At 38.7% G+C, this 13,712-nt stretch overlaps 1 protein-coding gene across 3 annotated transcripts in view; it reads left to right on the top strand.

The window, feature by feature from the left end:
• tcaim (T cell activation inhibitor, mitochondrial) overlaps nt 1-9,894 on the top strand; it is a 79,598-nt gene extending 69,704 nt beyond the window's left edge. For all 3 annotated transcript variants that reach the window (XM_087286628.1, XM_087286626.1, XM_087286627.1), the window contains 3 exons: nt 1,411-1,643; nt 4,522-4,653; nt 6,340-9,894. In XM_087286628.1, coding sequence (XP_087142754.1) covers nt 1,411-1,643; nt 4,522-4,653; nt 6,340-6,565 — 591 coding nt within the window. In that variant the 3' untranslated portion in view covers nt 6,566-9,894. The remainder of the gene's footprint in view (nt 1-1,410; nt 1,644-4,521; nt 4,654-6,339) is intronic.
• Nucleotides 9,895-13,712: the final 3,818 nt, after the last annotated feature.

Below are 13,712 nucleotides of genomic sequence, written 5' to 3'. Positions count from 1 at the left end.
TGGCACATTAGTATATGTGAGCGGGGAAGCTTTTTAAGATGGGTGGTGACCATGGTGGCCATTTTGACAGTATAGCGGGTTAGTGTCAGCTTTTATATTTAGTGTCGGATTAATATTTGCTGGGAGGGAAAATTTATTTGTTCACTTCTGCTATTTATACTTTGATTTGCATTTTAATTTATTTATTTCTTCCACTTAGCTGCAAACTAAAATCAAAACTGTATAAAGAGCACACAAACATACTGACAGTTATAGGTACTGTACATTGTTATGAGTCAGTGATTCTTATATTTGGCACAAATCCACCAATTTCCACTTTCTGACTTCTCTTTCTATGAATGAATTGTGTAAAAGGACTGGTCATGCATGTTTCCTTGCTGGTTACTAATGCTATATTGCATTACACAACAATTAGTCTATCAGGCTTTTTGGCTAAAAGAAAAATTAAAAAAAAGAGAAATCATGGTTTAATTTGTTATTATTAGATTATTTTTAAATTTCACCTATCCTGCTGTGCATGAACTAAGCTGTTGAATGGTCAGCGTATGAGGTGCCTAGGCTCTAGCTTTAATTTTGATTCAATTATTTTGTTATCTGTTGCGTTTTATGTGTTGAATATACCCCTGTAATGCATACTGCAGTCCTTTTTTTGTCTGGCTTTATCTGATATCTCACCTGTTTGCCAAAAATGTCTAATTATATCCCTGGGAATGTCTGACACTGGCGCATACATATTGTAATAGACTCATTGATAGCTTTTTAGCTATTAATAGACTCATTAATAGCTTTTTTCCTCAAGCTATTAGACTGCTCAACTCACCCATGAAAACTGGATTATAAAATCACAATCCACAGCCCACACACACAAAAATCTGTGGAACTGTGAGAAAAGCAAACTCAATGTTTTTATGTTAATATTCCTTGCACGTGTAACATGTTTACAAAATTCACTTACCTCTAAGCTGCTACTTTGCACTTTGCACTTTTGCCATACTGCACCTAATTGCACTACAATAAATACCTCAACTTGGTAATATTCTAGAACAATAGGATATATGGTAGCTGTTCACAGCTTATTAGTGTCTATTATTTAATTTATCTTGTACTATATTAGTTAAATGTTTAGTTTATGTCTAGTGTGTGTCATATTTTTGTTTTTAAATTGCACATTGGAGTATGGGAAAAACGCAATTTCAGTCTGCTGTGTAATGTACTGTTGCATGGTTTGATTGACAATAAAGTTGACTTGACTTGACTAATAGACGTGTCAGGCACTAAAGCTTGACAGGCTTAGCAACAGTAACTAAGGAGGGCGGGTTTTAGCAAAGGTTTCAGTTGAAAGCGGTAACCCTCACTCCTTATTACTAACATGTACGCTGACTATAATGCATTTCTTTGTGTCCATTTCAGCTCTTTGAAAGACTACCAAGCTACAGAAGCCTGTTTGAGCAGTCGGCCGCACTGAAGGAGCGCATCAGTCACCTGTTGGGAGGGATTCATGTAGTCCACATGGAGCGGTTGGGTCCAGGTCTGACTCTGGAGGAACACTATAACACCCTCAGCAGCTTTCTCAGAAGAGTCTCACCTCAGCGTCTCTCCCTGCACCCCCGCAGCCTGCAGGGCCTCTTGATGACCTTGGAAAAGTAAATACTTGTATACTTCCATTCCAGCCTTTTGTTTGAGGGACTCTGTTTACAGCTTTTAAATATTTTAAGGCAGGGTGCTCCTAAATGCACAAGATGAAATGAACGAGAAGATTCCTATGATAAAAATCATCTTTTGTAAGCTGTTTGGACAGAACTGTGTGTAGGTATAGTATGTCCACAGTCATATTGAAGTGATAGAAATACAACAAGTCTCTCTTTTTTTTTATATTACATGACATTAAAATAGTATCCAAATCCCTCCCATTTTGAGATCCCCACCACAAAGTGACATAGAAGTGTGGTTTCCCCAGCCACCGAATAGATTGGCAGCTGCATTTTAACTTGTCTTCGTAGTAACGCATATAATCATATCAGTAAGACGGGATGTGCGCAATGCAACTGGGATTAAAAGATCTGTTCAGCTGTCTGTGATCAGCTATGATCATTATGTGTGATCAAGAATGAGTTTTACAATTTTAAAACCTTTTAATACGATTTATGTTTGTAATGAATTATAGCGATTTTACCGTCTTTATCACCACAGCCGCATGTCAGACCAATTATAAAAGAAGATGCTTCAATACTGGTTTGTGGACGTTAAATCAGGTTTATTTTGTACATTAACATAACGGATAACCACACAGCAGTGAATTATAACGTGTATCCTGTCACATTTGCTGGGCAAAAACAGTGCAAAGTTAAACGCGTGTGCTGTGTGTGTGTGAACTTTGTGATGACATTGTGTGTGAATCATCATTGCAGAAAGGCTTGGATTAGGCTTAACCAATACATAAAATAAGCATTGGTAAAGTTCTTAATGTAGTATTTCTCAGAAACGTTACATGAGTTCTGCTTCCTTCACCGTCTGTCACTGTGCTGTTTATCTGATGCAGCCGAGGTGGAGATTGAGGCACACTCTGACAGGCACATTAGAACGGTGGGCGGGGAGAACTAGCATTAAAGGCACAGGCAACAAAAACAGCTACAATGTGTTTAGAGCAGAAAATGTCAATATTCTGAAAGGTATAATGAAAAATCTGATGGTTTATTTAAGCTGAAACTTTACAGACACATTCTGGAGACAAAAAAGACTTCTCTTAAATCTTGAAAAAGAAGTAAAATAGGTGCCCTTTCAAGGGGAAAGGAAGCACTTAGTCAAGTTTACATTATTTAGTAAATTGATTTCCACTTTAATGGAAACATATACCAACAGTTGAAGTCAGAATTATTAGCCCCCTTTTGAATTTTTAACATTTTTTTTATATTTCCCAAATGACATTTAACAGAGCAAGGAAATTTTCACTGTATGCCTGATAATATTTTTTCTTCTTGAAAAAGTCTTATTTGTTTTATGTCGGCTAGAATAAAACCAGTTTTAATTTTTTTTAAAAACCATTTTAGGGACAAAATTATTAGCCCCTTTAAGCTATTTTTTTCCGATTGTCTACAGAACAAACCATCATTATATAATACCTTGCCTAATTACCCTAACCTGCCTGGTTGACCTAATTAACCTAGTTAAGCCTTTAAATGTCACTTTAAGCTGTATAGAAGTGTCTTGAAAAATATCTAGTCAAATATTATTTTAAAAAGTTAAACAGAGTAGCGAATAATTCAAGGAGGCTAATAATTCTGACTTCAACTCTATGTAACAAAGAAAGAGAAGAAAACAACATGTTTTACTATAGCATTTAGACCTAGGGCACCACCATCTTGGAATATCGCTGTGTCTGACATCACGGGGTTGGTTCTGTTCCCTTAGCTGAGCAGATACAGTGGAAGTAAGTTACTACTACTGTTGCTGATAAGGCTACATGTAGAAATCTAACGTTATAATTTGTACAACCCGTATTTATTTTTAGTCTCATTATCAATACATGATTCAGTTATGCACTCTTAAAACTTCATGTTTCATTGCTAGATGTGTCATATTTAAAGAATTATTCAGCGGCATATTAATGCATATGACATTTACCATAAACATCAATGGTTTTATCTAAACTATAAACTGTTATGCCAGTACTTCTGTGTTATTTGACTGTTTGTAAACTAAAGATTGAATCTCTTTCTTGATCTTTGCGTTTTTTAAACACAGATTTGACTGCAGCGATTCGAAGGATTAGTAAACATATGCAAATCACCATAATTTATAATTTATGTTGCGTGGGTGTTGAGATCCCGATCTTTTAAAGACTAATCCTGCAGCTTATACTAAATACATTAATACAGGCTAAACAAGCAGTGACAGAAAACACCTTTAATAACCTAAGAAACCCACCACATCCTGAATAACACACCACAACTTATTTCGTCATTATATTTTATCTCTCATACAAATTTAGTAAAGAAAAAAATGATTAATCCATAAGGCACGTGTTCTGATCTGCGCGTTGTGATCGGTATAAATCACGAATCAACCATGATTCATTACACCTCTAGAAATTCATTCATTTTCTTTTCGGCATAGTCCCTTTATTAATCTGGGGCTGCCACAGCGGAATTAACCTCCAACTTATCTAACATATGTTTTACGAAGCAGATGCCCTTCCAGCCGCAACCCATCACTGGGAAACATCCACACACACTCCTTTACACACATACTCATACACTACGGTCAATTTTACCATACCCAATTCTCCTGTACCACATGTCTTTGGGCTTGTGGGGAAAACCAGAGCACCCAGAGGAAACCCACATGAACAGGGAGAACATGCAAACTCCACACAGAAATGCCAGCTGAGGCTAGAACCAGCGACCTTCTTGCTGTGAGGCGAACCTACTGTGTGTTGCCCACTGTTCTCCGAGAAGTCTTTGTGCTGCTTAATGTCCCGTCAATCATTGTTGTTTTTTCCCCTATTCTATTCTGTTACCATAGTGACCGCTCCACCCCCTGCCTGCATGAGATGGGCCACTTCATCATCCCCACCATGTGTGACACCCTCCAGCTGCAGAACTTCCTCCAGAGTCAGGCTCACGAGGCCCGCAGACGCATGCTGAGCAAAGACAAGTCAGTGTTTGACCGCTCATCACTAAAACTAACCAATTACCCTGCGCATGATTCATCTTTCAGTTCTCCATCATTTGTTTCTATAATATTTGTTTGTTTTATTGATGCAGTATGTTAAATTGTTCTCTTATTACTACATAGAAGTTATGTGGCCTAGTTAAGTGCGAGAATTCTCCAAAATTGGTTTTAAAGGTCTATTTTAAACCCTATTGTATGGATCGCTTTGACCATATTTGGAAGGGTCATGAATATTAATAAGCTCTCAGCTCTGATGATTCAGCAGCTCATGTCAGGGCTTGATGCTCAAGCCTGGTTTATACTTCTGCATCGAGTGATCGCTATGACCCACGGTGCATACCTTGCAAGGTGCCGTGCATTTATTTTTCTGCGTGCTGTTTGTGTTGCTCTGCAAAAACACTTCCCAAACAATAGTCGGCAATAGGGGTATTTATGTTCATCTGTGTCTTGTTTCTTTGCTGGTGTTATGTTTATTTTCTGTACGCTGCCTTAAAGGTGCAGTAGGTGATCTGCCAGAATGCTAGCATTAGCATAATAGCTTAGAAATTTAACGACCCTTCCCTGCCCTCCAAAGCCACGTCTCCTTAAGTCACAAACGTGTGAATGCGCATTATTAGGTCACTCTGGCAGCCCTGGCGACAACGCTGTCTGCCTTCAGCTCCGGCGGCGAGAGCATCAAAATTTGTTACATTGACCTCGTACTTAAAGGGGCCGATGCAGCATATCAGTTACATTCCTGCATAAAACATGCTTTCTAGCGTTAAAATGCTGCGCACTTCTTATCAAGTTCACTCAACAATGGAAGATCACGTTGCATGTGGTGTGGCTTTGCTCTATTTAATTATCCAATGTCTGAAATATCTTGAAGCAGCATTACTGTTTTGTACTGTTGCATGAGATTCCCGCTTTTTTAAAGATAATTAAATATATATATATATATATATATATATATATATATATATATATATATATATATATATATATATATATATATATATATATATATATATATATATATATATAACATTAATGCACATCAGTAACTCGCTAGTAACTTATTTAATGTATGTTCCTGTAAGAAAACATCGTAAATAATTAAAAATCCGGCAAACGCAAAGTTCACAGGTCTGAGTTCTCTGAACTCCTTTCAAGCGGTGGACTTCTTCATTCTGATTGCATGCCGCCTAACCGCGTCATAGCTCATTACCATAAAGTTGACTTGATTTCAACTCTCCTCGACGCCCACACCAGCGGAGACGCGCCGCACTGCTCCTTGCCGCTTATCGCCGCCAGCTCTCATTGAAAATGAATGACTTCCGACTATTTTGATGCTCTCACCACTTTCGGTGTGAACCAACGGCTATACAATCTTCATAAACTTAAAAAAAAGGTGATAATGTTCTTGGTTGTAATCCCACTAGGAAAGTATGTACCTCACTGGTTTCATCTTGATCATATTTCACCAGAAGCCTCAAATTCAAATGGTTTATTCAATTTTGCATCTTTTTTGGGGGCTAATAGACTTTCAGTGGTTGAACTTAAATGGCTTTGCATTATAAAAAAAAAAATGTTTGTAGCTTTGCAACGACAAGATTACTCCTTAAGATGTTTTATATAGCAGCTCTTTAAAGTCTGCTTCTATTAAACCACAAAGCATTGTTTCTACAGGTTGGAGGCGGAGGAAGAAGACATCATTTCCAGCTGTCTGGAGGATTTGTGTCTGCGCAGCCTGTCTAAAGAGCCCAGTGTGTCCAGCAATCAGATGATCCCCTGCTGCCGGCGTCTGATGGAGGAACGATCTCCTCAAATGCAAGGTCTTCATCTGTGTGTGTCGCATTTCTATTCAGTCATGCAGGACGGGGATCTGTGTATTCCCTGGAACTGGAAAGGCTGAAACATATCAATGAGCTTTATATCGGATTACTTTACCTCCCGGGCTCATGTAGTCCTATTAAAAATAATAGATACTGGCCTAATGTTTAGGCATAAATATAAATGCACTTTTGGATGTAGAGTTCTACCACAAAGTGTTGATGGTTATCAGGCAGTAGGGCACTATGATGTAATGTAACTTAGCACTGAATAGGTTCTAAAGATTTGCACAGCTAATCACACACATGAACATTAGCATAATAATCCCTTTTGTGTTTTTTTCACTGCAGATTAAAAATTAAGTCACTATTTACTCACCCTCAAGTGCTACCAAATAATAATAATAATAATAATTCCTTAAATTTATATAGCGCTTTTCTGGGCACTCAAAGCGCTTTACACATGGGGGGAATCTCCTCATCCACCACCAAACCTTTGTCTTTTTAAACGAATATATAAACTATTGACTTTCATAGTAGGGAAAACAAATACTATGTCTAAGTCAATGGTTACCGGTTTTTAACATTTTTCAAAATAGCTTCTTTTGAGTTTGACAAAAGAAAGACACCCAAACTAAAGGAGGAGTAAATGATGACAGAAATTTCTGTTTTTTTGTGTGAACTTTAGCTTAAAGCATTTAGTGTGTTCCAAAAACAGCTTTTGGAAATGCTGATAATTGCGGAAGTTCATTTTCAGCATAAAGCAAAATAACAATATCTCACAATTCTGACTGTGAGACCTAAATGAGCACTTGCCAATATTATTTTAGTCACTATTTACTCACTCTCAAATGCTTCCGAACCTTTATGTCTTTTCAGAATATATTTTGAACGCATATTCAGAAATATGTTACAAATGATCAACTATTGACTTTGATAGTAGAAAAAACAAATCATATGAAAGTCAATGGTTTCCGGTATTCAACATTTTTCAAAATAGCTTCTTTTGTGTTTGACAGAAGAAAGACACCCAAACTGGTTTGGAACAAGTAAAGAAGGAGTAAATGATGACAGAAATGTCAGTTTTTTGTGTGTGAACTATCGCCTAAAGTATTCCAAAAACAGCTTTTGGAAATGCTGATAATTGCGGAAGTTCATTTTCAGGATAAAGCAGAATAACAATAGAAAATGTGATCGATCTCGCAATTCTGACCTTTTTACTGTTCTGATGTAAATGAGCAGTCCTGAGAAGAAAATCTCAATTGTGAGAATAAAAAGTCGCAATTACACTTGTTTATGCTCGACAAAGAAACTTTTTTTTTCTGTCAATCGTCATTCTGATTTTCTATCTCGCAAATATTATTTTAGTCACTATCTACTCACCCGCAAGTGCTTCCAAACCTTTTTGTCTTTTCAGAATATATTTTGAACACGTAACATAATCAGAAATATGTTACAAATGAACAACTATTGACTTTCATAGTAGAAAAAACAAATACTATGAAAGTCAATGGTTACCGGTTTTCAACATTTTTCAAAATAACTTCTTTTGTGTTCGACAGAAGAAAGACACCCATACTGGTTTGGAACAAGTAAAGGAGGAGTAAATGATGACACTTGACACTTACTTCTGTGAAATATCGCTTAAAGTATACTAAAAACAGCTTTTGGAAAAGCTGATAATTGCGGAAACTTATTTTCAGAAGAGAGCAGAACAACAATAAAAAAAATGTGACCGATCTCACAGTTCTGACCTTTTGTCTGACTGATGTAAATGAGCAGTCCTGAGAAGAAAATCTAAATTGTGAGAATTAAAAAGTCATAATTAGTCATGCTGCTGCTTGGTTCTAAGATCACATTTGCACAAATACTGTAATGTAAAATGTAATGTGTATTCATATATAGCGCATTTATTGTGTATGGCCATACACCCAAAGCGCTTCACAATCATGAGGGGGGTCTCTCCACACCACCACCAGTGTGCAGCATCCACTTGGATGATGCGACGGCTGCCACAGGACAACGGCGCCAGTGCGCTCACCACACACCAGCTATTGGTGGAGTGGAGAGACAGTGATAGAGCCAATTCAGTGGACGGGGATGATTGGGAGGCCACGATCGTATGGGCCGATAGAGGGACTTTGGCCAGGACACCGGGGTTACACCCCTACTCTTTCACAAGAAGTGCCATGGAATTTTTAATGACCACAGAGAGTCAGGACCTCAGTTTAACGTCTCATCCGAAAGACGGCGCCCACTGACAGTGTAGTGTCCCCTTAACTTTTACTGGGGCATTAGGACTCACTTAGACCTCAGGTTGAGCGCCCCCTGCTGGCCTCACTAACACCACTTCCAACAGCAACCTAGTGTTCCCTAGTGGTCTCCCATCCAGGTACTAACCAGGCTCAGCCCTGCTTAGCTTTAGTGAGTAACCGGTCTTGGGCTGCAGGGTGATATGGCTGTGGCTGTGGGCCATATTTATTTTCAAACCCTGCTTTTGAGAAAACTACAATTTTAATATGATTTCCAACCAGCCAAAGTGGCTAGTGGGAGCGGCTATCTAACCCGCCACAGCTGAAATCTATCTGTATTTGGCAGGTTGGAGGGTGTTAATGTCAAGCCCTGATTATTTGTATTATTGCTTGCCAAAAGCCTTATTAGAATTCTCACAATCTTTTTTTCTGGAGGGTTAATCGCTCAGATGCGAGTTTACATTTAAATAGTGAGATACAATCTCAGATTTGCAAAAGAAAAAAAGGCAGATAATTGTCAGTACTTTTATGAAATCACTTTTGTCAGAAAACTAAGCTTCCATAGATCATAAATTCATCTCTTTTAATCTTAAAGAAACAGGGAAGGTTTCTTTGGATGCAATTTTGGATTTTTTTTATGCACATTGTTGGATTTGGGGTCTTCAGTGCAGCGTGCCACTGCAGTCATGCTCCAAATTAGTGATTTCTTAAGTTTTTGTCATTTCAAACCTGAATGTTTCTTAATCACAGAAGATAAACGCATTTCTTACGGTAACACTGACTGCCAAAATCTAAAATGCACAGTCGAAATACTTGTTTTCTGCGCAACTACAGAAATGAGAGTCAAAAAGATTCTCTGAAAATGTAGTGTTCTCTTCTGTGTGTACATTATCAGTCCTGAATGCTGCAATGGTGTCTGTCCTGAGACGTACAGTATATCTGTGTTGTTTGCTGCTGTGTTAAAAGTTTATAACTATACGTCTGTATGCCCAATAAATAGTGAACTATGTAAAAACTAGGTTTTAACCATGGTTCCAGTTTGAATGATCACCATTGTCATTTTCTACATGTTTGCTTTGGCATGTTTAATGTTGGACAATTCTGTGAATTATCCACTGTAATCAACACCAATAAATATTATAATTCAGATGTGTAATATACTCATGTCTGTAATATGTTTTTTATCTTATTAATTAGAGTAAAATTAAGTTTCGCTAGTCTCTCTGTGGTTAGCACTGTCGCTTCACAGCAAGAAGGTCTCTGGTTCAAGTCCCGACTGGTCAGTTGGCATTTGTGTGTGGAGTTTGCATGTTCTCCCTGTGTTGGTGTGGGTCTTCCTCCTTCGGTTTCCCTCACAGCCCAAAGACGTGCACTATTGGGGAATTGAATATGCTAAATTGACCGTAGAGTATGTGTGTGAATGAGTGGGTTACAGCTGGAAGGGCATCCACTGCGTAAAACATATACTGAATAAGTTGGCTGTACATTCCGCTCTGGCGACCCCTGATGAATAAAAGGACTAAGCTGAAGGACAATAAATGAAGGAATATTCTCTCACAGGACATCACTAGTTTGACACTACTTACTCACCCTCGAGTGGTTTTAAACCTTTATGAATTTCATTCTTCTGTTGAACACAGAAGAAGACAATTTGAAGAAAGCTGAAAACCGGCAACCACTGGGCAACCTGGTAACAGCGAAAAAAGCCACACTGAGGTAATCGTAGCGTTCATTTTAAAGACGAAATGCAGCCATACGTACCTCTGGCTACATAATTCTCCCTCTCCAGAAATACACACAGGGGCACGTATTCACAATGAGCCTGTGTTGATTAAAAGTGTCCATGAAGATACAAAATCATTAGACACAATGACTGAGAGTCTGTTTAGTCTACATGTCACCGATGAGAAGATGAAGGCTTGCTACTGTGTGATGTATGAAATCGGGAAATATTTGTAAACATTAAGTATGAACTACAGAATGTTACGTTTTCAATTACATGCACAAATTTTATGTAATCAGTGCTGCATGAATATGATTTGTGGCATTAACTGCTGGACAATCGTAGCTTAAAAGTGCATAACCTAAGCATTAACATATTGCCACAGCTAGATTTACTCTGATTTTGCTCCACATGTAAACGCTATGGGTGTAACGGATCACGATTGATCTGTGATTCGTACGGATCCCAAGCCATGGTTCAAAACACATGTGACCCGCGGATTGGGCTAATACATTTTTTACTTGTGGGTTAATCCTAAATTTGTAATGATTGCAGAGAGATTGCCTCTCGTGTAATTCAAATCACATGTATAAAGACATTTAGGCTTTCGTGTAAAATATAATGATGACAGAAAAAGTTGTGGTGGGTTATTCGGGATGTGGTGGGTTTCTTAGGTTATTAAAGGTGTTTTCTGTCACTGCTTGTTTAGCCTGTATTAATGCATTCAGTGTAAGCTGCAGGATTGATCATTAAAAGATCTGGATCTCAACACCCACGCAGCATAAATTATAAATGATGGTGATTTGCATATGTTTACTAATCCTTTGAATCGCTGCATTCAAATCTGTGCTTGAAAAACGCAAAGATCAAGAAAGAGATTCAATCTTTAGTTTACAAACAGTGAAATAACACAAAAGTACTGGGATAACAGTTTATAGTTTAATTTATTTACGGTTTAATTTAAAACACAATTTAACACAGCCTCCACGCTCGATAGTCAGACCAGATTCAGACCAATGACTGTAAAAAATATGGACGACGCGACAGCCCTTTTTCCCATTGAACGCCTTGAGGGCAAAACGCCTGCTTGACGGGCACAAACTGTCGCAAAAGACTGCTGAAATTGGAGCCTTGACATGCGCAGAAGGATTGTTTGATGGAGCCAGAGGAGGAGCCGCGAAAATGAGCAGAGTCGAGCTTCCAATCAAACGCTTTATGTAAAATCAACTACGCCCCCCGAACTTCTCAGCATGCGTTTGCTGTCATATCAACACAAATGGATGTAATAACGTTAACAAATATGAGGGTTTTATATATTCAATCGCGCCAGCTCCAGGCCGCAGCGCATAACTTACTCGCGGCGTCGCGGGCTGATTCCGGCTCGCATGCGGCAGCGCCGGCTCGCTCGGCCGCCGCATCTGGCTCAATTGACAAGGGCTGGAATTGGGTAGTGAGTCCAGGCATCCGGAGTAGGTCCAGCAGAGGTAGTCAGTCTGAGGGGTAAGAGATAAGTCTCCGGCAGGCGAGAATCTAGCCGGAACTGTGTTTTGCTATCTGGGTGGCTAGGCGTGTATCAGCAAACTAATAAAGCCCGAAAAAAGCCCTGAACTTAGCGAATAAACAGTGTTCCACCAGGATCATGTATGTCAGAAACTATAGTTTACTGCTGAACTCATTTTGTCATGGTAAAATAACACAGAAATCGAATAATAACATTTCAGTCTACTTCAGTCTCCTGCCGAAGCTCAGACGCGCTGCTTTGAGAAACTGTCAATCACAGCTGTCAATCACGATGACACGCCCAGCATTAAATTACTGCTAAAAACAAACTGTTTACAAAAATGAAGATCTGCACCTATTTCAGCTCAATAATCAGTGCCTTAATCAACCAGAACCATCTTTCGGGACATTTTATTGCAAGTGTAATATTTTTTTTTATTTGGGCTCAAGTCTCCTTCATTAACACGGAGGAGGCGGGCTTTATGACTTGTACTGCAGCCAGCCCCCAGGGGGCGATCTAACGGCCGAGACCCTCACTCAAAAGCAGGCTTGCGGCACACTTGATTCAGACTCACTCCTGTTGGTTCTCAATCTGGCAACCTGCGCTTGCGTTTGTTTTGGTCCAGGAATGCAATACCTTGTTTAACCACTAGATGTCAAACTTGCTTACTGCTCCTTGAATATCAGACAAAACCTAAATTAACTTACCTAATTTTAATTTCACCACTTTGAGACAGTGAGCTGCTCCAAAGAAACAAACTTTCTGTCCAGATCAAGCCAGAATATTGCATCTTTACATCTATTGCATTTCGAGAGATTCTGATTTTACAATCACTTTATTACCAACAATTATCATAGTGATTTTATCATTTTAAAAAATGATTACGTTCCACCCCACCACACAACTTCAAATCATTATGCAATTCTGATTGCGTTTACGTCAGATACTGCTGAAGTGTGGAGCGTGAGTGATTTAGATGTTAAGTCAATGCAAAGACGCGAATAGACATCCTGCAATGTGATTTGCGCAAATGCCTCGAGTTGGAAATTCTGAACTTCAGCGAACATTCATTATGGTGGACATCCGTTATAGCTGCGTTAACGAATCGGGAGCTTTCTCTTGTAGGGGGCAGGATTATGACGTAGTGCCTGTTGGTGTCTCGAGGGGAAATCCTCTTGCTGACAGTGGACAACAGCTAATCAAACTGGGCTCGGCTCTGTCAGAAACAACTCGAATGAGCTTAGTGAGTAAACTCAAAATATTTACGCGTAAAAATAAATCATGTTATTACTGCGTAAATACATGCATGAACATTTGTGCTGCATCTGGTGTGAACACAGCGTGAATGTGCCTCACACAGGTGAGTGGGCTTGACAAACCACCTGTAGAAACACTCTTCTCCTAATAAAAAAATACCCCCCCCCCCCCCAACTCCAGCAATTAATTCTCTGAGCAGTAACAGTTCCTCCATATAGTTAGCACTTTTGTGTGTATTTCCTCTGTTGTTGAATCACTGAATGCCTCCTCAAATGTAAGTCGCACAAAATCGTAAATGTTCAACAAAATCCAATTGCCTAAATGTTGATGTGAAAAAAAAAGATGATACAATGAGCTGTACATTCCTCTGTTGTCATTTACTTTTTCATCAAAATATATGTTAATTTAGCTGAACCAACAACTGACATGGATTTCTGCAGTTCTGCAATTAAGTTGACTCAACTTAATTTTTAGAGTTGATGCACATGGTTCTTTTC

This window comes from Danio rerio, chromosome 16 (genome assembly GCF_052040795.2).
Source record: "Danio rerio strain M-AB ecotype USA chromosome 16, GRCz13ab, whole genome shotgun sequence".
In the NCBI taxonomy this organism is placed as follows: Eukaryota; Metazoa; Chordata; class Actinopteri; order Cypriniformes; family Danionidae; genus Danio; species Danio rerio.
The sequence above is the reverse complement of the archived record's forward strand: the minus strand, read 5'-3'. Positions and strand labels throughout refer to the sequence as shown.